At 39.0% G+C, this 25,727-nt stretch overlaps 1 protein-coding gene across 5 annotated transcripts in view; it reads right to left on the bottom strand.

The window, feature by feature from the left end:
- The window catches only part of VTI1A (vesicle transport through interaction with t-SNAREs 1A), a 290,579-nt gene that overhangs the window by 107,685 nt on the left and 157,167 nt on the right, over positions 1-25,727 (bottom strand). For 3 of the 5 annotated variants that reach the window (XM_074591124.1, XM_074591126.1, XM_074591125.1), the window contains 2 exons: positions 15,489-15,559; positions 9,992-10,053 (listed from right to left, as the gene is read on the bottom strand). In XM_074591124.1, coding sequence (XP_074447225.1) covers positions 9,992-10,053; positions 15,489-15,559 — 133 coding nt within the window. Of the gene's footprint in view, positions 1-9,980; positions 10,054-15,488; positions 15,560-25,727 lie in introns of all 5 variants that reach the window. The other 2 variants (XM_074591127.1, XM_074591128.1) reach the window with 1 other exon arrangement.

Genomic DNA, 25,727 nt, shown 5'->3' with positions numbered 1-25,727 from the left:
GCTGTACTGAAAGAATGCTACCTTCACAATCAACACGTGTGCGCCATTCACACTGAAAACTGCGTTTGAAAAAATATAGCGGTGACAGAAAGCAGCAAGGAAGTTTCTCGGCATGGATAAAATAGGCCATATGCTTCCCAACATCTAGGCAAGACTGGGCACACTTAGAACCATGTTTCTTGAACAATTCCCTATCAAAACACATTATTTGCAGCCACGATAAGAAAGCGATAGAAACATGCAAGTGCTTTTTTTCCCTTGCAGAAGCATTTGTATCGGGAGGAAAGCAGGGAGTTGGTGCAAAACTAATTTTAAGAAGCAATTTTTATTCAAGAAGAAAAATGATCCGTTAGTGTTGCAATCAAACTATCAGCAGATCTACCAAATAAGAAAAGATGAAGACTTTGCTCTAACTTGCAAATGTTACAAAAACCTTCTGAGTTACAGCTTAGTTAATATAGCAAAGTCCAAGCTAAACAAAAGCTCTTAGGTAATAAATGCTACATAGTGAGATCCTGCAAGCTAAGCCATGTTAACACTCATGGAAAAACATCAGTATTTGCAGAAGGCATATAGGTCAATTAAAAACTCTTCTGCTACGTCTTTAAACTGGAAAGCACTAATACCACTTACAATTCTAGTAAATCATAGCTCCTGACTATTCAAATTCACTGACTAATTTTTCAAGGCTTCAAAAAAACCCCAATTAATAAACTGGTCTTAAAATATGACTTAAAAATCTGACTTACAGTCCTAATAATAAGACTGAAGAAGCCTTAGCACTGAAAATTTATCAGTTTGTCTGAAGCAAGCAGGTTGCAAGAGTCTCTCCCTTGTTTATATTATTCTAGATATTTCTGAAACAATGTCAATGATTTTCAATGCATTACTTTAGAGAGACACAAATGTTGTAGAGAACAAATCTCAGTGTTTATGGTAAAATTGTTTTTCCTCTGTCTTTCCCATTTTGCTCCATTTCCACACTGACTTTTCTTTGCTTTCTTGATTAGGTTCAAATCTTCCATATTAGTTAAAGAGCCAGCCAAAATTAGCAAATTTTCATCCTTTCTATCACCAAGTAGACTAAACAATCTCATTGCAAGACCACACTTTCTCATTCATGACTTTGTTATTCTTCAGACAGATGGTCAGCAGGTTAGCGATGTGTGAACATTCCTTCTGCAGAGTTTTAAAGGTCCAATACAACATAATTACATGCTGCACAAGGATATAAATTCTCATTTTTGGTCCTGGTTTTCCTTAGCTGTTGATTTCTCACAGTCATTATTTATGGCCTTCTTTTTGAAACTACAACAACAACAAACAACACCCTGCCCCCCGCAACAAACTTTGCTCAAACCAAAAGAGATCCTCACTCAATATTACTGCTACGGACAAGCAAACTACTCATGTGAGTATAACCCACAAGTTCAAGTCCTGGATTTTGTGGCAGAACTTGAGCGACTGACTTGAACAAAAATTGTACTCAGCAAACCCCAAATCTTCCTTTGTTCCAGTTGTCAGTCACTTAATCTCTTATGTCTCTTGAGCACAGCCAAAACTCTGACCTGCTACTATGAGCTAGATTGACAATAGTCTAATCTAAAAGATTAGCTAATAAGGACAAGATTCTGGTATCACAGCAGTTTTAAATCACTTTGATGACTTCATTGTTTTCTTAAAGATAAATACCTTGGTGTGTGATCAGAATCGTGCTGGAAAGCTGAATTAATTTTGCTTTTATTAAAAGCTGAGAATTTCAATCAAGTGTGGCAAAAAAAGTTCCAAGTGCTACTTGAAATCATACTCAGAATGCACAAAAGAGCTTCTTTACCTGATAAAGATTAAGAAAGCTTCTGCAGAGATGCGACAGAAGACTATGCAAAACAATTCCCCTTTCCACTATTTGTTCCCAAATACTAAATCTGTCCAAAATGCTGGTGTGTCTATGGGCAAGGGTGGGAGAAATAATTTAAAAATTCTGATTTTTTTTGACAACATTACTGCCTTTTTCTTAAAACATTTACAAATGTCATGAAAAAAGTTAAGTCTCTTTATTTTGTTGATCTCGTTTGAGTTTCAAATGTTACTATTCTTCAGCTGAGCATACAGTCTAGTTTTAGTCCATATATGCAACCTCATGAGAACGATTTAATTTTGGTGTCTCTATTTGCAATGCTCAGTGACACCTACGCAAGAAGCTACTGTTTGGAGAGGCTGAGCTTCCAGGATGTGACTATTAGAACACTATCCAAGTTTTCCATTTTTACATTCCCAAATCCCATCAAAAGGCTTGGCTTGATGAAAACTAGAAACTATAATTTAATTCTGTACACTATTATTTATGTTCTCTAATTCTTCAAAAGTTCAGCAGAGATTTCTTTCCACAGTAGAAGCCATGGGCCGTGACAGAGCACAGAAATCTCCTCAAATGCACCAGCACATAAAAGCTCTCTGTCTCCTCAGGAAGAAAGGTTTGGGCTAAACATTAGGGGAAACTTGGAACAGTTTGATTGACGAGATGGGGAATGTTCATCGTTGCAGGGCAGGCCAGAAGACTGTCTGCCAGGATTGAAACAGGGACAGTCAATCCTGCCTTAACACAAAGGGATGAACTTTTCAGTGATCACTTCCAAGATGATTCTATTTCTCTTTTGTCAAATTTGTGGATTAAAATGAAATGACCCATGTAGCAAGATATCATGCAGATCTGTGATCAGAAAACATTACATTTAGGAATTTATGGCTTAAACACTCCATAGTAAATGGAATGTGTAAAATTTGGTATATATTGTTCTGTGACAGTTATATTGTGAGTGGTGTCAAGAACAACATGATCCTTAATTTACTACTGGCCTTAAGGAGTTTGACTTCATTGATTTTTGAAGAGTTGTATCCAATTATTTGAGCAATTACCAGTGTCAGCTTTTGCTAATAGGTTCCCTACTTTACCCTGCTTCTCATAAACAATCTCACCGCATTCAAAATATTTCCACTACCTTCACTATTCCTGAATATCATGTCAGAGAGAACTCATCCAACTGGAAACTACTTGTAACTACTGCAAGAAAGTACTGCGCTGATTATGCTGATATAAGACATGCCTTCTCATGAAAGCATGTCATGGGACATCTATTGTGGTTCAGACATGACAACGCTGACTATGAAACGCCTTTTGTTTCACTCATGACACACTGTGAACCTTTTTAGGCTCTAGCTGCTTAATGGTAGTCAACATATCTCAATACAGAGAGCAATCACAAAGCGTTACATGATATTTAACCTATTACGATGCTTTACATTCTTGCTATACGCAGTATAGGACTAGCTTGGATAATTATCCATTGGGACCCTGCTTTCCTGCAGAAACACAACTGTGCTTTAGATAATGTTCTTTCCAGCTGTTCAGCTGGACATAAGTAGATGGAAGGGGGGCAAATGAGATAGTAATTCCAGATGATAGAAAAAAGGGAACGGAGAGGACAGAACAAAGGCCATTGTACGTTTAAAAAGGAATGAAAAAAGAGAATTAGAAATATCGTCTGAAGAATGCTGAGAGGCCTGCTCATAATGGATGTCGTGTAGGCAACTTGACACATGGATAAAGCTTTGCAACAACCTGAAAAATAAAACAATGCTACAATATAAATACTCTATCTCGGTGAGTGAAGGACATGTCCTTCTAAGACTGACTAGGTGCAAGGAGATTAAAACACTGACGTATCTTAGCCTATGCACTTAAGCTACTGAAATGTAAAGTTCAATCATGATGCTCCTTTTTTTTTCCAGGTTTGAAGTAAACTTAAGTCTGTATGACTTAGGCTGTTGGAGCTGAAGGTTTGCAAAGGCTAAGATGGCATTAAACTAATCACAGCTATACGCTTGCAATGTTGAAATTGGTCCCGTTCTGTGAGGCATTCAGTACCTTCCGAATATGGCTTGGAATTCTCCATGTACACTACTTGCTGTAGCTATGGTGGCCATACAGCAGCTCAAAAGACTTCTGCACTTTCTCTGATGCACGAATTGAAAAGTATTTCTAACACTGAATGAAAACAGAGTAAGATTTTTCAAAAGCGTTTTGGAAACAACACACAGAACACTGTCCAAGAAAGATGAGCAGGATTTATAAAATGGCTCTCAATTGATCATTAAAAATAAGAAATGCATTTTACATACATCAGATTACATCATACCTGAATTGAGAACAGGGAACCTACAGTGTCCCATACTATTTTAAAATTCTTGCCGTTCAGACCTAGATGTACGTTTCCTGTTTTTGCTTGTACTGCTAATGATGAAGAATGCTTTCCCTGGGGAATTTTGCTGACACTACATTTACGTTTTCCACCTGTTTTGTCCATCACTTCAACAAAGAAACAAGGTTTCTTTTTAAAGGCAAAATGAGGAATGACCAGGTACTAATTAATGCCAAGGTTTAATCTGTAATAACAAGCCGTATGTTCCTTATCCAAAGACTATCTTGTGATTAACAGTACCACAAAGCTTAACAGTTTCCTTCTGAAAAGATTCAACTCTTCATAACTGATAAAGATTAGTTGCATATTAAAACACAAACACATACAAAAACATAAGAATCAAGTAAATATATTTAATCCTTAAATGTCAGGAAATTTAAAAAAAAAAAGTTCTTACACTGACAGTAACAAGCACTGAAACACCCCATGTGTATTTTATGGTTTACATTTAACAACAGAAATATTAAGGACAGGGCTTGCTCTGTAATCGGCCTTGAGCAAGGAGCACAATAAAAGCTATGTTGCCCCAAGAGATGACCCGGAATCATTCTGCCACTCGCTCCCCCCTTATTCAGTCTCCCTCAAGTTAAGGGAATTGCTCCTCTGGTTTAAGTTAACCATATGCTTAAATATGTTCCTGAATCAAGGTCTAAATTACTGAAGGAAACAGCTGCAGCTGTAAATATTCAACATGGACCAGACATGTTGCTAAAGGATTTGTCAATTCAATCATTTTTCAGTGTTGAAATACATCTTGAAGTAAAAATAGAAATATATGTACCAAAAAGTTGCCGAAACGATTTCCTTTGGCTTGAGACCAAATATGCAAAATTCCTGCTGGAAAGAATAATTCCTCTATTAGCATGAAAACAAGGCAAGTCTAACTGTATATTAAACTTCACTCAGTATCTGCGATACAAAGACCTTCCTCCAGAAAACTGCAGAGACTCAACAGTCATGGCCTAGTATGACTGATACTGAGACAGACTTTAGCTCAGAAGAAAATCCATTTTGTTATGATGGAAACCGAGACTGGTAGGGAAATAGGGGAAAAAGACAGCGACAACACTCACTGTTTGTTTTGGTTTTCCTCAACAGGGACATCACTCTCTCTGCTGCTATTCTGCATATGGAAATGTGGGTTTCGTAGTCGAGAGAGAAGGCAGAACAGAGATAATTAACTTTTCACATCTCTAGGAGTGTGCGAAAGCAAATAAAAAAATAATTCTTGTGCGTCCACTGCTGAATGGCCACCCACCAGGGTGGAAGCAGACCACTCCACACCCTGTTTAAAGAATTGCCCTATACTGAATGTCATCTCAGTCTGATCACCACAGAGACCTCTTCAGAACTGCTGAAGTTGTTTAAGAACTGCTAGGAACGACTGCAATCCAGGCCCGAACTCTGAAGGCCAATTTTAAAACGCTTATGTTTTAAATCACTTCTGCTTAGGACCACAGGCAATGGACACAACTTGGATGCTGTGAAATTTCAATTAGACACTGGAAAAACTGTTTATTTCAACAGCTACTGGAACAGATCACTTGGAGAGGTGTTTGAAACAAGAGGTGTTCGAAACGACCACCCAACCTTGGATGTGTTCGAAACGACTGGAGAAGTCTCTGAGCAACCGGTTCTAATTAGACTTGCTTTGAGCAGGAGGTTGGATCAGATGAGCTCTAGAGGTCCCTTCCAACATAAATTGTCCTATGATTCTATGACATGTTGTAAAATAACTGTAAGGTCTGGACTACCCTAGAGTTCAGAAGTACAAGGAAGTTTGACCAGAAGTAATGCAGGAAGCATTCAGAACTACCAGAACTTTCCTGGAAAGGAGAGTGAAGAAGCTTGACCATGACTAGCAGAGAGAGGGCGGCATTCTCTGTTTCTGATTGTAGTCACATTGGTCATGCAGCTGTTGGCAAGTCATATAACTTATGTTATGTTCGTATGTCCGTATAACTTACGTTCGGCACTCGAGAGCTGAACACTTACTGCTTCATTTCCATCAGCTGGAGACAGTGTGTTTGCCGTATGGGACATCAACATTTAAAAGTGTCTTTTATAAGACCAGGTGTGTTCATGAGCTTCTCAAAGCATCATTGATAACAACTCAGAAGACTGAAATCTAAAGATTAAAAGAGAATTTTTGGCATAAAAATTTCCTGATGGAACCAAACATTGTTCTGGAGGGTAGTAGCTGTTTTTCTAAAATATTTTTCTGCAATTTGGAGGGGGTTAGATAGAATTTATCTGCTAAATGGATAAAGATTCAAATCTATTGAAATTTTTATCTGGTTACTTTTAGGTTTGTTTGTTTCCCACTTGGCCGTCTGTGGCTTGGAGATTGTCCAAATTCTTTTCTTAAAAGCTTTTCTAGGCTATTGGCTTAGGATATGGGGGAAAGACTGAAGATCTTTCAGAACATATCTTTTTCTGCTTCTTTCTGACTTACTGAGTGCTCCCCAATTCACACTGGGGTAGAGGCCAAGGGATAGACGTCCGAGACAGCAGTATCGCAAATGACCACAGAAGAGAACATTTCCTTATGTTAAAACCTATTGTTTGAAAATTCTGTAACTGAAATGACACTGAGCTTCTGTTATAGTCTCACGGTTCTAAAGAGGAGTCATAAAATGTTAGGCTGTTTAGAGCTACAGATACATGTAAAAGGAAATGATGAATGTTTCAACATTGTCAACATGCCGATATTACCCTAGTAATGCAATGCCATAAGTGGAATATACTAGTTTAGTGGAAGCTCAGTAGGTTTATTTACAGAAAAAGAAAAAAGAATATTATGACTGTATAGGTCATTTCAAAGTGAGAATATTTAAAAACATTTACTACAAAAATTTCCTAACTCAAATACCCCAAATACCTGGAGATAACAAATTCCAATACGTAAGGCTGGCTACTTTAAGTTGCTAGAGCAGCACACTGGGATAGGAAGACCTGTCCCTTTTCTGCCACTGATTTCCTTAGTGAGCTATGGCACCTACAAAACCTGTCCCTGCTTTTATTCCCCATCTCCAGAACATTTTATGCACAAATACATGGCCAGGGAATTTAGGTCATACAAAGGGAGAAATGCAGCCCTCTAGGAATGTAAATATCTAATCTCTTAATATATTTGGCCAGATTCAGGAGAGATGCTGCTTTACCTTTCCCAGATGGTAAAAATAGAAATAGTTAGGCATTAATGTGATGCACAGGGTCTTAGCCTGGCATATGACTTCAAGCATATCAGCAAATACATACTGTGGGAGCAGCAACTAAGTTGAGCAATGTTCAGTTTAACATTACCTTTTCCGTATAATAATGATGTGAAGAATAGTTATCCAGCACTGTTCTTTATTGGTTCCAGCAATCAAGTGAAACATTGTGTGGCATGTACTGAAGTATGCAGAAATTAGGACACAACTGCCAATCTGTGCAAATTATTTTTCTTACAGTTGTATTTATCTATTTAGTGCTGATTTCTTGGGGTCTGTATTTTATGATAATTCTTGTGACTAAACAACACTGGGATGATGCTGAGGCTGAGATAATGCTAGATCCTTCTACCCAACAGTTATAAACAAATTACTTGCTTTTACGTCTACTACGTGGTTTTAAATAACATCCTGAGAATCTTCTACTGCAAGTTGCATCTATGCTGAGGCATTTCTTTTGGCACGTTTACCTGAACTGAACTTAAATCTTAACCTGCCTTTCATCCAGACAGGTGACTCAGGTCAGCATTTTTGTTAAAGAAAAAGGAAATCCGGTGCCTTTCTGACACACAGAAACATGCCATCTTGGTGTTCGACTACATAATCCTTTTGTCTGAAAAGAAGAGCCCAAGTATATTTCAGAAAGATCACATTTTTCATTTGGTTTATGGAACACTTATAAACTAGGACTCCTAACTGTGATTCCCAAACACAAAACAAAGTCAAAGGTTACAGCATATGTTTTTGTTTCAGCTTCTCCAAATTACTTGCAAATGTATTCAAACACAATATGAGGAGATACTTTATTTTATTGAAAATAACAGACTACAGGGTGCTGCAAAAAAGGCTGAGGTACCTCAAGCATAAACATGGAAAGAATACATTGGTTTAGAAACCCATAAATCCTTATTTGAATCTGCCAACCTGAAAGCCAAGTAAAGCCCGAAAAAACTATTTTTCCTAAATGCTATGTCTGATTAAGCCATACTATTAAATGACAGCTGAACTTTAACATTAATATGATATTATTTAAATAACTGCATGATTTTTTTTTACACTAAAATGATGAATGATTTTTGGACAGCTCAATTGACATAAAGCAAGAAACCCCTTTAATGAGATTTGACAAAATGGAGACATATGCAGAATATTCGTTACAGCTCATGTCGCAGAGCCCTTCCTGGGGAGACTTGGGTTTGGTTGTGTCTTTTCTCTCGTTCATTTTTTTTATAGTTTATTTTGATTGTCTACAGGCACTGAACCATCCCTTTCAATTGCCACTTCCTTTCTCCATGGATTTTGAATTTAGCTTGTGGCATTTACATATTACTCTTAATCACAGAATTTTATATGTTACAGTTTGGAGTCAGAATTGTAAGAAATCTGTGGAATGAAGGCATGGGGTTCAGTCATTTTAACCTTTGTCAACTGGGTATACAAGGAACTAACAAAGATATTTTTCTGAGCAGACTTATGAAGAGGTAAAGCTTGCACTACAGAGCAACTTATTAAATTCTGGTTTTGATATTTTCCAAGCCAAATGACAAATAAACAACTCTGCTAAAACCTCCTCCTCTTCTTTTTTTTTAATAAGTAAATTGCGTTAAGCAAATATCCGACATAAAAGCCCATGGCAAGGGTAATTTCATACTGAACACTTCAGAGGATGTTCTAAACTCCTTTAAAACTGTGTTTTCATAGCATCCAGCACCACCTATTAGAGGGATGCTCTTCTTCTTCAGGAAGCTGAATATATACAGAAATATGGACATGACAGAGAAGCGCAGGTGCTGTTTCACTGTGTAAAGAACACATATCCAGAGATGCCACTAATTCAAAAAATCTGTCTGGAAAGGTACCGATGTAAATCTACGGTGGCTAGTAATCACTGGGTAATTCCCTCCTTCCAGTCCCACATAGATTTTTTAGGATGTTGCAAATTCTTCCCTTCTCTATCATCTCACTTTGATCCCAGGGACAATTCTCATAACATTGAAAGCATGGAAGAAACGTGCTAAAACCAGGCACTGATGATGTGCCTGCCCTGTCTATTCAGACAGAATTGAGCATCTTAACCTTTTCTCTGCGTGTAACTTTACGCTGCCACAAAACATTTACAAACTTTCTCACATAAAATCTAACAGGTAAAAAAACCCTCAAAACACTGAAATCCCTCAAAAATAAGGAAGGCTGGAGACCATAATCAAAAAACTTAATTTTAGAACACACATACAACCCCCCACCCAACAAATACAAAGAAACAAAGATGAGAAATGACTGGGCAAAGACTAATCCCTCAGGCTACAGAAAACTCTTTCCATAGCTGTGATAAAACCTTCTATCTAACCATGCCTGCTTCACTACCAGCATTCACTCGAAGGTGTTCTACATAGCAGCCTGTGTAAAAAAAGTCAGGTAAGTCAGCAAAATGCTGAGGTTGAATTAAAACTAAAAATAAAGGCACGGAGGGAGAGAGGAAAGAAAGAAAGAGCAGAAGTGTCCCTACCTTGGCCTTACCTTCGCAACATTCCCGTCAAAATCCTGGAACTCTTCCCCAGGTTTGCATCTGTTTCTCTAAGCTGGGGAGAAAAGAGTCCCATTAAAGGCAAAAGGCACATGTACTCCATTCTGTACAGAGGACAGATGTTTCTACTGTCATTTGAGTCAATCAACTTCAGATTTAGCTCACGACAAACTCACACGTAAAACAGACACGAAAGCTCTGAAATTTAAAAATGTTTCGTCTGGTTTTCACTTACATGAAGATGAAACCCACGGAAGATAAGACATTGAGGCAACAAAGGTGAACCAGCATAAAGAGTAAAAGCTTTCAAAATAAAGGGTTGCAGGTAGAAGCTATATAAATCGGTATCTATAATTCCCATTGATTTGCGCATGTGTATTGGTTATGTATATTAGTGAGGGCATCAAGGGATGAAGAGACAGCCATGCGCTGTGTTCTTGATGCTTTATGAAAAGAAAAACAAACACTTCTTTCTTCCAGTGTTTTTCAAAGACAGTAGTTTAAAGAAAAAGCAGAAATACAAAACAGTGTCCTTTTACCAATTCTGTGTAAAAGAAATATGCCTCTACTGCCCGTTACATACAAAACTTGTATTCACCTTACAGCAGCCACCACTGGGATAGATGCTCAAATACTTTGTGAACAGTATAGAATCATAGAATTGTCTAGGTTGAAAGGGACCTTTCAGATCACTGAGTCCAACCATCAACGTAACACTGACAGAAACCATCACTAAACCATGTCCCTAAGCACCACGTCTACCCGTCTTCATAAATACCTCCAGGGATGATGATTCTACCACTTCCCTGGGCAGCCTGTTCCAATGCTTGATAACCCTTTCAGTGAAGAAATTTTTCCTAATATCCAGTCTAAACCTCCCCTGAAGCAACTTGAGGCCGCGTCCTCTTGTCCTATCACCTGTTACTTGGGAAAAGACTGACCCCCACCTCGCTACAGCCTCCTTTCAGGGAGTTGTAGAGAGCGATGAGGTCTCCCCTCAGAGAGGGGACTCTTATCCAGGCTGAACAACCCCAGCTCCCTCAGCTGCTCCTTTTAAGACTTGTGCTCTGGACCCCTCACCAGCTTCATTGCCCTTCTCTGGACCCGCTCCAGCACCTCAGTGTGTTTTTTGTGGCAAGGGGCCCAAAACTGGACACAGTACTCAAGGTGGGGCCTCACCAGTGCCGAGTACAGGAGGACGATCGCTTCCCTAGTCCTACTCACCACACTGCTCCGGATACAGACCAGGATGCTGTTGGCCTTCTTGCCCCCTGGGCACACGGCTGGCTCATATTCAGCCGGCTGTTAACCACCACCCCCAGGTCCCCCTCTGCCAGGCAGCTCTCCAGCCGCTCCTCCCCAAGCTTGTGATGCTGCATGGGGTTGCTGTGACCCAAGTGCAGGACCCAGCACTTGGCCTTGTTGAACCTCACACCATTGGCCTTGGCCCATCGATGCGGCCTGTCCCGATCCCTCTGCAAAGCCTTTCTACCCTCAAGCAGCTCGACACTCCTGCCCAACTTGGTGTCTTCTGGGAACTTACTGAGGGTGCACTCAATCCCCTTGTCCAGATTATTGATAAAGATATTAAAGAGAACCAGCCTGTATATAGTAAGTACATAAGTCATAGCTGTATAATATACATTTTTGCATGTAAGCATCACTCACTCACTAAAAATAGCATTTTTGTAATTTATTAGGACACAGGAAGCCTGCACTTACAGCTAAACTTAATTAGCTGACTTGTTCTGCAGGTCTCAAATATTTTGCAAAATAGGTAAAAGCACAACTGAATAAAAAATGAAATTGAGGAGATGAAGAGAAAAGTTATGAGGCAAATGAACTTCATATTAAAAAAGAGCAATTGCTTCTATTGCTCTTTAAAAGGGATTAAAACCTCCCCTCTATTTTTGTGTTTATTAATGTTCCGCTAAAGGAAGTTTAGAAATGGAGTATAGGAAGAATCATGTTACTCTTCTGTTGCTTCTTTTGCTACTGGTAGCTAGAGGAGAGACATCTTTGGACCCTTTAGAGATCTTGGAACCAGTGGGACATCAAAATGTACTGTAAATGATAATGTAATGACTGTCAGTTATGAAATAGCAGGGGCCACTGTTTCTAACATGCCCCAAAACACAGCTGTGTGTACATACACAAAAACATCCTGCTCCTTGTGAAAGCTGAATATTTACCTCTTCATTATCAAATCAGATTGAAAGGATTACCTGACTCATTGACTTCTTACTAAAGAAACTTTGTTGGAGAAGAAAAAATGCATCCTGTGTTATAAATCCATCAAAACAGTAACACTGCCAAGAAAAGTGGCAGTCTTCCAATAACAAATCACCTTCACCATAACAAACCACTATTATAGCTTGAATACATGCACAGCAGCAATATTAAAACCAGTTTCTATTCTGGAGCCTAATACTGTAAATATTTGCTACCAGATTTAATGCTTACTAGTGAAACCAGTCACTGCAATCAATGACACATAACTTTTTTGCATAAATTTCCTCCTTGTTCTTGTAAAAGGTATTAAGAAAATACCAAATAGAAGCTGGGACTGGCTAACACCAACCAAGACTTGCTCTTAGCAATATCATATTCAGTGGGAAGGCTTGCACTGACGCTCAGATCTCTGTAATTATATGCCATGATGGAAAAAAGATGAGCCTTATATTCCAGGGAGGCCATTCCCTCATTTTTTCCTGATTCATCTAGACAATTCAAGCTCCAGAAAAGCAGCTTAGCCCAGTTTGACACAAGCAACAGAAGAAAAAACGTCACAATAATTTTTAAAAGGCTCATTAAAAAGCCAAGTTCTTATCTATGCTAGAAGGGAATCTGAAGTACAAATGTATGCTTTACATTGGTCTTTTATTATTCATAAAGATGCATTTAACACTTGGGGCTTCTCCTCCCTTTTCACAGAAAAGTAGCTCTCTCCTTTTTACCATTATATGTTTGATCCTAACTTCCCTCTCTTGCTGCAGGATTCTACCTGACAGCTAGAATCAGTACTGATAGTTAGGAAGGGGACGCCGAGTCTTAGAGGTTTGACAAACTCCTCTAAGCAAGACGACCTCATATTTTTATGATAATAAAAAACCCCACAAAATAAGCAAAAAATAAGAAATGTTAAGAAAGAAACAAACACGTACACACATAGTTGGAAGATCTCTAGCTGCCTCCCAAGAGAACACTAAAAAAACACCTTTTCTTCCTGCATTGGCAGAAAAAACAACATAAAGAGTTTCAAACTGCAAGTTTGTTTTTATTTAAAACTGAAATAACAGATGGTAGTTTCTCCATCATTTACCGGAACCAGTGCACTGCAGAAGCCAAAGAACTGGTGACATATAAACCTGTTAAATGGCATATGATGGCACTTCCTTGTTTCACAGAACTGCTGCAGTGAAAACATTTTGAAAGATGCTTTGATATCAGCAATGGCAAATCTACCCAGTGTTTAAGAAAGCTTTTAAAAAATATTATTAAGAATAATAATGAGAAAGGAAGATGAACAAGATGCTGACGTTGACATCTTGTCTGCCTTAGACACACTTTAATTTGAGATTTTCCTAAAAATGCTGCATCTTTTAGAGTCCTTTATACTCCATTTAACCTACCTGACTCTTGTGACAGAGCTTTTATCCCTTCTCTTTGGCTTAAAAGAAAAAAGTAGTTTAGGTAATTCCTCTTCACAACTGTTATTACACACGTATTTTGCACTGCACATCATCTTCATTTATTCAAAATGATATTAGCTACATCTTGCATTTTCTTCATTCCAATGTCTTACTCTGCAGACGGGAAAACTCACATGTGTAAATTTAACCAAACTATAGAGACTAACGCTAACTCATTTAAATTTTGCTCATAAGAAAACGTGCCTAATTTTCACAACATCGACCTGGTAAGAACTGATCATCATACTCAAGCTGATGTTTGACTTTCAGAAGACAAGTTTGTCTTGACAGAGCACCCTCTGTCCTGGTTTTTAAAAAATCTCCACAAAATGGAAACTTGCAAGTTATCCAAGATCATTCCTGGCTGTACATCTGAGTATACAGATGTCTGGGACAGATGCACTCATGTGGTTCCAATGGAGAACTTTTCTGAATTCCCTAAACAAAATAGTTGAAGTGGCATATGATAAAAACTTGGAATTTGAGATCTTCCATTTATGGCAAGAGGTCTTTCACTGAACTGTGATGGGATACACTTTCCTAGAATACCCTTACTTTTAATCTTGCTCCTTCCAGCTTTACAGGTTTTGCTATCAAAGAAATTTGCTCTTCAGGCAGAAAGCACAGAAAAGAAGTTACACAACGAATGATGTGTATGGAGTTATCAGAAATACACTCCCTCTTTCCTGAGGATTTTTAGGATCAGCTGAAAGGGAAACATGTTATTCATCTCCATTGCGGAGGTTTTACTTGTCCAGCTAGAAACAGAAAAGCATCTCAGGCTCAGCAGTCATTAGGGATGTGAGGAGTGGAGGTGAAATAGGACACAAAGAAAGTTGCCTGAACAACACAATGCTCACAATCCTTAGTTACATTTAATGATTTACTTATACTTAATGTTTTAAAGTAGCTAATGCTCAGGACTTCAGAAAACAACTGGTACAGCTGACAGAAAATGCCTTGTTAAAGCTGTCATATGAGGCTTTACCAATCAAAGCTATCCAGGTGAAGAAACTCCCTGGGACAGATAAAGCAGATTTCCTAAATGGCATTGCTCAGATAGAGGCCTGTAGAAGGACTTAGCTTTGGCAAATTTGGACACTCAGGAAAGTATGTGATCAATGTATCATGGACAGAAAACCACTGACGCAGTCACTCTTGGTTCTGTGAGCAGAACTCAGGACCAGGGAGGCAAATTTCCTAGACTGAAGTTCAGAGAAGTTGTATGCGTTGGAGGGGGTGGGCATCTGGGCATTTTCATTAACTCTACAGAGTGGAGTTGATCCCTATGGATGCAATATAAGCCAAAAAACGACACAGATATGTTATCTTGGCTGCAGTGACAGAGCAGCTGTGTAACAAACCACTACCTGTTCTTTCACACAGAACTGCTAAGGGGCCAATTATTAGCATTTGCAGCTACAAAGAGTACGGTTGATCAACTATTAGGAGCTAAGTCATGATAATGAACTTTCTTTTCACTGAGAATCCAAGAAGTCACTGCAATGGACACTATAACAAAGGACAGAAAATTGAGTTAACTATGATATTAGTGACACAAAGCTGGCTTCCAACAGTGGGTTTGGTGACTTCAAGATGACTCCCTGTAGGAGAGGCTTTGCAGGATTGGGCCCATATAAGACACTTTGTAAGTGCTCCGCTGCACATGGTGATTATATCTCATGATAGCAGATGATTTATATAAAACTGATGAATATGCCGGATTATTTTTGCACACACAGAGAACTTGCCCAAAACATAAAATCCGAGACCAGCAATTACTGATTATCAAACTTACCCTTTCCCGAGCACGCTGGATCTTCTCTCTGTCATGGCTGAGGTTTTCCAGCATCTCCTGTCCAATCTGCTCTGCATTAAAAAATCAAAATGTAAATTATGAAAAATATAGCTTGTGACTGTAAGGCCTCAAAATGCCAGGTTAGATTGTAACAACAGCATTTAATACATGTGGCAGCCTAATCACTCCTCCTAACTGCAAAGAGGAAGACATCATTATAGTAAATTTTAAGTTTTTCAAGGAATGTAAAACTGAAGAAGTAACAACCAAACCAGAAGCTGTCCCCCTGCAATCTCTTGAGGTTGTTTAGGCCCTGGGAATTGAGGCTGACCTTTGGCCTGTGAAACAAAGGCAAAAAGACCTTCAGACTTGCTCTAAGTACTGGGTGTTCATACTTCCCACACGCTCCTCAAGCCCGCTCCTTGTCTTAGAATGGAAGTCGGGAAGCCTTTGCTAAAACACCATCCATCCTTACACCTCTAAAGCCACTGAGAAGTCATATGAGAAGAAATCCACTTTCAATGCCTCTCAGCATTTACCACTGATGTTTAAATAAAAGCTATTTCTGGCTAAGCCCAGTTACTGGTGTCTATTTTGCTCCATCACGGGCTATTTCTGGCAAGCTCAGAGACACACCGCAATGGATCTCCCGATGTTTTTAACAGCAGACATATACATTAATCTATTGCCATCGCCATTTGTTTACACAGGAGTTGTTTGCTTCACAGCTTACGCTGAACCAAAGGTTGCAAAATTAGAGTGGAGAGGCCACAAGATAGGGTACAAAGACAACACAAGCCGTCAAAACTGTACTCTTCAAACAGCTTCAGTCAAATGTTCCTCTTACACTGAAATATTAGCAGCAAGTATAGAGAAGAGATTTTAATCTTCAAAGCTCTATAGAAACACTAAGAAACTCTCTCTGTATTTCCCTGAAGGAGAAAAATAAGTTAAATCATTCCCATTTTACAGATGGGGAAACAGACCCAAGCAGCTGTAGCAGCTGCAGCTTGCCTCAGGACACACAGCACGTGTGAGAGAACCAGCATTTCTGTGCACATTCATTTAGGCTACTCAGCTAGCCTGCCAGAGATATGCACCAAAACTGAGCAAAACAACAAAATCATGACTTTTTTCATAAACAACAAAAATCATGCCTTGCTTTTGTTTTTGTTCTGAGGAATGAGTGGGATCTCAAAATGACATTTTTTGGGGAACCTCAAGAAAAGCAATCATTAAAAATTCACCAATATGTTAGTAGAGCAAACAGGACTATTCTTATTTTTTTTAATAGATACAGTCCATTTTCAGGAAACAATCCAAAGTAGATCACCCAGACTTTAAAAGTTTGAGACAAGGGATTTTTTTTTTCTCTAAATCTATTTAACACAAGGTACACACTCTGCCAGATAAAGTCTAAGGAAATTCATTACACATATATTTCTCTATCTCTTGCCAAGTACGGTACAAGTAAGATAAATATTTCCTCAGATATCTGACCACAAATTGACATCCTCATTATGCTATCTTGTCCCTCTTGGCTTGCTGCTCTTTACTTTTAGCTGTATATACAATGCCTCCCAAAGGTGAAATGTGGTAAGATATGTGGTTATTGAGTTAAAATGCTGTAAGGTGCAGTACAGCTATACAAATGGTAGCCTAAGAAAGCAATTCAAGAGAGCTTTGCCTGTGTTTGCATGTCAAAGGACTTACTGGATGAAACTATACTGAGCTTATTCCTCATCAAAGCACTCAAAATATTGTAATACACAAAGCGATACATGCATTCAATGTAATCTGGGGGAGAAAAAAACAAAGCAAAATCCCTTAAAAATAGAGAGGAAAAAAAATCAACAAATTACTAACCAAGTAGCACGAGGTGGAATGATGACAAATATTTATTGCTAAAAATTACATGTATGTTTACACAGACATAAAGGAGTGCAGGGAGCAGATTTTCCTTCAAAGGAATAACTATAAAGTAAATGGCTGAAATGGCTTGGTATTTCACAAAGCTCAAAAATATCTTTATAGGAAACAGTTCTATTTTTATTACACCAATTTTAAGCAAGTTACTGTGGGTTTTTTTTTTCATCTTCTTCCTGTCACTGGCAAGTTCACACTCTTAGCTTTTTATAATGATTGAGTTTATTTTCCAACCATCAATGTGACAGCAGCATCAACTGTAAGTGAGGGTAAAACACCGTCACTTTGACGAATAGTGTATTTTCCTCTCATTGTCGATGACTGAAGACATCAATAAATAAGGAAGGAGAGCATGTCAGCCAGAATATCACAGAATGAATTGTTGATATGACACTTAGGGATTAAACCTTCAGCCATGAAGTTCAACCTAGCAGAGGGGTCTGAGAACTGAGATAGTTGCGTTTCTTCCCAGCAGCCTCTATAGATAAATAATTGGACGGATCATCAATTTTACAGGAGCAACTTTACTCTACATGCACTTTAGTTGATGATCTTTGGCCTTTTTTGGGCTAAAATAACAACATAAGTTGAACAAAGAGACATAACGGAGGTAACATAATCTCACAATAAGTTTGCAAACATAAATTGACATCTTTATCCACAGATCCTCTTCATATCTTTGCTCTACTCAGAAAATTCACTGATGACAGTAAAACTTGATTTTTAGCTGGAAGGTCAAGACAGTCAAACAAAAATATTAATAAATAAAGAAAATACAGACTTATAAATGACATGAAGACATCTCCTCACTTGGTTGGCAACTGAATGTGCCCAGGACTGGGGAAAAAAGGTAACATTAGCCCACAGCACAACTAATTACAAGCTTGATAACATTGCTACCCACTTGCTATAATTTTTCAAGTTTTCCCACAACTCTGATGTTTTCCTGCCAGTTAAAACCTTCATCTATGTGGCAGATTCATGCTCTTAGTGCAACAGTGCTGTATAGATCTTTCCAGACTACTTATAATGCAAATCATCGACGATGCTACTACAGTTATGTGAAAAGGTCAAGTTTCTAAGATATACTGTAGCGCAGATGCATGAATTAAGACTAATACACAAAATGAAGGGTGTCGCATGTTGCCAGTAATGGTGTTATTTCCACAGAATCTTAACAACATCAATTATTTGGGGATTACCTTTTAGTCGGTATGTACGGACAACGTTTAGTCCAGCGCAGTCCCAAGTCCTACAAAAGACTGCATGGTGCTGCCTCTTCTAATCGAAATTCCCAGAGAGATGCATAAAATTATGTTCTAAAATTACAGCTAAACTATGAGAAGCAGAAGGGTGAATGCATTTACATCGTCATTATCTATGTACTGACAGAGGGCAGGAATATTCGATATAGCAATTATCTCAGTCTTAAACAATGCTGTGGTGAACAGAAAAAAAAAGTCTGAAAAAGTACATAACTTAATATTAACAAGCATCAGCCTTAAAGGGTGAATGCTAAAATTCACAGCTCTAAATGTATTCTACCTTAAAGGTGTTTGAACAAGGTATGGGAAACCAGCCTCTTCAGTGCTGAACACTTCCATAATGCTATGTTGTGGGTCCAACACAAATGGTGCCTGGTTCAATGAGACCGTGTTATGTAAAAAAATATAACAGCTCTTATCCTAAAATACTGAACCTAATTAGAAGAAACTAGAAGACGCTTTCCCCAACTGAAGAAAAAATAAACTCCCCAAAAAGCAACAAATGCAAACCCAACTACCCCCTTCAGGTGTGCAAAAATTGGCACAAGGTTTTCAACTTTAATACTGAGATAAACCCAAAAGATAAGGATCACTGCTAGCAATGCTTTACACTCCTAATATATCCTTACTTTGGAATTTGTCTGTAATCTATATGCAGTGTTTATTTATGTGTACAAATCATGATTATTTAATACATGTTCCACAAAGCTTGATTTCTAATACCTACACACATATCAAGGACGCAAAATAAGTTGTGCTTGACTGGTGTTTCTTTTCCTTTTTTTGCCTCCAGCTATTTAAGCATTAATTTACTTTATTAGCTAAACTGATTTTGAAAGAGCTTTTTCTAATCACTCAAGTCAATAATACTTTTTTCCTTAAGAATGACTAATATATTTACTCAAGAGACAGGAATGATACAGAATGAGCCTCTCCAGGCTTTTAGATAAATAAACATGTATTTTATGAATTTTGAAGACAGAGCCCTCATTCTCCTTTTCATATGAATAATAAAATAATCCAGCATGGCTGACACAGCTCTTTTCCTCTCTAAGTGTATCCTGTGTGTGTATATATATATATATAAATACATTTCATAAGAGGCAGAAGATATTCTAATACGTTTTAAAACGTAAAAAAAGCTTAAAACCAACCGAATCATGGCGAGGACGCCTGGAACTATGATTTGCCCAATCTCATCATAGGTGCAATGCATGCATCTGAGCTATGTAATTATTGGTGGGAAAAGAGAAACTAATTTACACTGGGAAAAGCAGAAGATCATGTTAAAAATCAAGACGGCTGACCTACAGAATCATGAAATAAACTCAAAAAACCACTGTGTGTTATGAGAGAAGGGATCAGAGTAGGAACGGAGAACACTTCCACCCTGAGATCCTCACCTTGCCTAGTGACTAACGCCACTTGGGGAGCGCACTTCTGTGATGTCTTTGCACAGAGATGTCTCATGCTCTGAAGATGTAGCAAAAGCTTATGGAAGATTTTTGGAGAAGAACTATACTAAAGGAGACAGAAACTCAGTAAACATATTCAAGGCTGGGACACTTTTTTTTCCAGAAGCAACTCCGTTTTGGACAGGTTAAAAGTTTAGATTTTAGGAGACTAAAAGAGATAAATCAGCAACAGCAGTTTCTGGAAAAAATGCTAGAAAATGTTAAATGTTAGCTGTTCAGAGGTGACAGCACGTAGATTTACAAACTTGGAAAAGATATGTTGCAGGAGTTAGAAGAATTCAAGGTTGAGTCAAATGCTTTATACTTCTGACAGCAGAAAGTTAATAAAGAAAGTGATGACATATCTTTAAGTGTAGGGACACAGGCAAAAGTCCTATAAATTTACAAATTTGCAGTTGACATATATTTACATTAAACAGCCAATATAATTAGAGACAGAAGGATTTAGATCATTAAAGTTATTAAACGACAAGTACAGGTTAATACAGATAAATGAAGGATAATATAATGGCTATAAGTCAACGGAGAGCATTAACAAAACAGTGAAACTGAGAGTTGGTGCTCAAATGCCCCAAGAATCTGCCACAGAGAAGTTGATCTGCATGCTGTTAAGTGGTCACTTAACACAATAAAATAAAAATTAGCTACATGCTGTAGAGACTAGCTGGCCTCTTCAGCAGTCGGCAGAAGCAAACGCCGTACTGGTAGAAAGAGTACTGGCAGTCAACAGCATACACTGAGGACATCCAACACTTCCAGAGCTGTCAGAAGTTCAGTTGCAAGAGAGGATAAAAGAAGTTGCCCAGTGTTACTGTGAAAGCAAAAAAACCCTCTAAAAATACCTCCCAATCCTCCAAAGTCCAAGATGTCCACCAAACTTAAAATACAACCATTTTTCACATGAAAAAGGTCCATAAAAGTTATAATGGATGTTCATGAAATTATTTTCATTGGCCAATAGTAAAAGGCGGCATTGATCCCGAGGTCACGGACAGCAGAGAGAACAACATCCGGAACACCTAAGCAGAATTCAGGCTTTGAGCTTTGTTCAAAATAAGGAAGAAAAGATATTTGAGGAAGATGCCACACACCTTTAAGAACAAACTGGGAACGTTTCATAACCAACACCTCCCATGGTCCAGGCCTATTCTGTCCTTCCCCAGGAAAAAAAAAAAAGCAGAAGAATGAGAAGAAAATAGGAAAAAGAAAGGAGAAAGATGATATATGAAAGACCTAGTAACTTCACCTACCGTAGCCTTTTCTTTTTCTAAGGTTTCATACCTTCTCTGAAAACCTAACTTACATCAATCTGCTGGTATAAAACTACTCATCTCTCACTAACTGATGCATTTTTTTCTGTCTACTCCCATCGCCCATCTATCTGAGCTCCCTCACTAACATCCTCCCAGCAACATTCACAGGAGGTGGCAGACTTTGATTCTCCTGAACACTTGTCTACATTGAAGTCCAGCCACTGTTCTAGCCATGCACCAGCTCGGCAATGCTCATCCACTCCAAATTCCTTCCTTCGCATTGTTTTTTACCACCCCCACCCCCCCGCCTTCCTTCAAAAAAGCTCTAAGGCAAAAGAAATCCTTGCTTAGTGCATCAATAAGTAAACAACTTGCTACCCCCATTTCAATCACTTATGTAAGTGAAGTTGGGAACCAACCCTCAGTATCTTGTTTTCCTTCTACTTTAAGCGCTGTCAGGACGGAAGAAGTCCCTGCTCGCTCTGAGCTTGGTGCAGGGAACGGTTGCTGCTTCACTACCGTACTTCCAATCTTGAACTGTTCTGAACGCAATTTAGGAGGGGAGAGTATTAACAATCCCGATTGCATCTAAATTAAGTTGCAGAAACATACCCTCTAAAACTTGAGCCACAAACCATCACTTAATTAAACCTATGACTCCGAACAGCATTGAGATAACACAACAGTGATCTTTGGTTCGTCTAACTAAGGCTGGATTCATAGTCATAATTTAATCAAAAACGCTCCACCATCTACCAAGTTTGCTCTAAACTCAAAGCAGTGTAAATAATTACTTTGGGCCCTGCGGTACTGGTTATTTCAAAGACGTAAAATGTGTAGGCAGAGAGTTGGCAACTTAGCCTCCTGCATTCAGCGGCTTGAGGCTTGTAAAGTTGGCCCTACCTCTATAGCTCATTTACTCTTAAAGCAATACATGCATTTCAAGACACAGAGTTGAGTACAAAACAGAGGAGACAGACTACCAGCCAACCAGAAAACAAAGTTACATTAGGTTTTCAAAAGAGAAGAAAACACTTTGAAATGTTGAAATATGTTTTAAAATTGAAGTGTGGAGCAAGAGATTTTCTTCAAACTTATTTAACTACACAAAACCACAGCATATGACATTTAAACAGAACAAAGATGAAGAACAAAGTCGGCTAGTTATATCTGTAAGCAGTGGAACAATTTTATATAGTTTTTTAGACTGATTCTTCATGACCCATTTATGTAAATGGGTCTTGAAGAATAAAGCTTCTCAATAGGAACAAGGTTCTTGGCAGTATCTCAGCTTCTGGACATCAGAAAATCTATGAGAAGAGCCTACCCTTCGACTGAGCAATGTCTCTTTGAACCAAAAAGCAATGTCAACAAATGAAAACAAAGCCAGAGCCAAATAAAATGACATTTGGGTTTGTTCAGGTTTCCCCCAGCATCCTGAGGCACCAGGTTTATCCTGAAACCACAGATGGGGTAGAAAGTCGGGGAAGCTGGCAACACAGGCAAAAAGTCTCTGCTTCTTTGATCTTTAATACTTCCACGGAGCTAAAGAGTGTTTTAACCTTTCTCGCACTGTTCAGCAATTCATTTTAAATGTGAATGGAACTATCTCCTGCTGTATTCACATTCATATTTAAACAATAAAAAATAGAAATAAAACAGTGTCCAGACATTAGAAAAATAAAACTAACCTAGACGATGATTAATAAATAATGCTTAAAATCTTCGACCAAAAAGTGTCTGTACAGAAATAAAGCATTCTGAAAACAGCGTATATATATATATATATAAAACTTTCTTAAACATCAGAAAACCCACAAAGCAGGTGAACAGCTCAGCAACCTCGAAGCTGCCTTCAGTGCAACTCATTCTTTGAATACGAATTAGCAATGGGTAATCGCAGCATATTTATGAGGCCTTTTGCCTGGTCCTTTTCTCCAGTGAATGCTGTATTATTCATTGCGTGTGCCCTGACCCCAGTGCGCTCCTGTTCTGACAAATCATACTTGATTAAGACAAATCTTTATTAGTTAGCTAGTCAACTTCCCCATTTATCATTTGCAAATCCCATTCTCCTTTTCGGGTACAGTAAAAGTAACTGAAATCATTTTTTCTCCGTATAAAATGAAATGCTTGTTACAGATAGTAAGTGCAAACAGAAGACTAGAAGTCAGTAATAGATGATAAAACAAAGGTTTAACAGGCATAAATTACAAACGTGGCAAAAATCTAACACAATAGCTTACTTCAGATAGGCTGAGGAAACATTAATTAGCTCTTTCTTTCAGTGTTTCCCATTTTTCCACCAACTAAATATCTCAAAATCTAAATGCCATATAAAAGAACTGCATTGCAAAGTTGGAGGCTAAAAGTACTGATGTTTAAAAAATAATAATAGAGATTGCTGCGGAAAGTTATTGTTCAAGGTTTCAACCAAAACCAAAAAAATCTTTTAAAAGTTGATCTGTAAAAGGAGGCAAAATGAATTCAAAATTATTCACGAAGCTTCAGCTTCCCTTGAAAATGTAGTGTCTTTCCAAAGAGGTGGCAATTTGGAGAGGGAAAAATCCTTTCAAGACAATGTTGGTTTATTCAGTGGGTAATTTACAACTAGAAAACCGTGTGATGTGTAACGCACAACAGTTTTGTTATGATACTGGCATTGCTCACAGAGAAGGATGTTTCTTCTATCAGGACTCTGGAGATCTGAAGCAGCTACGTGGAGATGGGGGGACAAGGAGCAGAGGGAAGGGACGGTGCGTAGCTTATGGGGCTGGCTGCGGTTCAAGTCCCAGCTCTGCCCCAGAATTTTGTTCTGGCCTCTGGAGGGATCTCTAGGAAATTCTTACTTAGCTGTATTTTTGTTTGGTGATGAAGTCTAGCAGTTTGCATATTTTATTATGTTTTGGGCCTTGGTTTTATACATAATGATATTTATACCCACCAATTAGAATCTGTGTTCATTTGAAATAGACAGTAATTTAAAAACCTGCACCTAACGGACAAAACATCACTATAAAGTGATAAACTAGACTGCTTACAGAGCCTAGTTGGAGGTCAGTGACGAGTGGTGTTCCCCAGGGCTCAGTACTGGGTCCAGTCCTCTTCAACACATTCATCAATGACCTGGACGAGGGGATAGAGTGCACCCTCAGCAAGTTCACTGATGACACAAAGCTGGGGGTGGCTGACACACCAGAAGGCTGTGCCGCCATACAGAGAGACCTGGACGGGATGGAGAGTTGGGCAGAGAGGAACCTTATGAAATTCAATAAGGGCAAGTGTAGGGTGCTGCACCTGGGGAGGAATAACCCCCTGCACCAGTCCAGGTTGGGGGCTGACCTGCTGGAGAGCAGCTCAGTGGAAAGAGACCTGGGAGTCCTGGTGGACAACAGGATGACCATGAGGCAGCAATGTGCCCTTGTGGCCAAAAAGGCCAATGGCATCCTGGGGAGCATCAAGAAGAGTGTGACCAGCAGGTCGAGGGAGGTCATCCTCCCCCTCTACTCTGCCTTGGTGAGGCCGCACCTGGAGTACTGTGTCCAGTTCTGGGCTCCCCGGTTCAAGAGGGACAGGGAACTGCTGGAAAGGGTGCAGCAGAGAGCTATCAAGATAATTAGGGGACTCGAACACCTCTCTTATGAAGAAAGGCTGAGGGATTTGGGTTCTTCAGTCGGGAAAAAAGACGGCTGAGGGGGGATCTTATCAACACTTATAAATACTTAAAGGGTGGGTGTCAGGAGGATGGGGCCAGGCTCTTTTCAGTGGTGCCCGGGGACAGGACAAGAGGTAACGGGCACAAACTTGAGCATAGGAAGTTCCACCTAAACATGAGGAGGAACTTTACTTTGAGGGTGGCAGAGCACTGGAACAGGCTGCCCAGAGAGGTGGTGGAGTCTCCAACTCTGGAGACGTTCCAAACCCGCCTGGACGCGTTCCTGTGCAACCTGCTCTAAGATGTCCCTGCTCTAGCAGGGGGGTTGGACTAGATGATCTCCAGAGGTCCCTTCCAACCCTACGATTCTATGATTCTATAAACATCTCTGTGCTGCTTCCACAGCACACTTATGTAATCCTGTCTTCCTCCACTTATACCTTCCCATCTCAAGCCCTTCTGCCTTTGTTTATAATTTTATTTTTACCCTGCAGGACCAATGCAGCTATGGATTCCGTTACTTTTTCACACACATGAGCTAAGTGCTAGTTATTTCCATCTGCAATGTTGCCTTCGATTACACACAGAGTAATGCTGAGAAAACCACTACCTCAATAAACCCACAGTAAGGGAAGAGAGGGAACAATGGAAAAAGCCCAATGGCC

This window comes from Larus michahellis, chromosome 6 (genome assembly GCF_964199755.1).
Source record: "Larus michahellis chromosome 6, bLarMic1.1, whole genome shotgun sequence".
In the NCBI taxonomy this organism is placed as follows: Eukaryota; Metazoa; Chordata; class Aves; order Charadriiformes; family Laridae; genus Larus; species Larus michahellis.
Note: the sequence above shows the minus strand (reverse complement) of the source record. Positions and strands in the feature narration are given on the sequence as shown.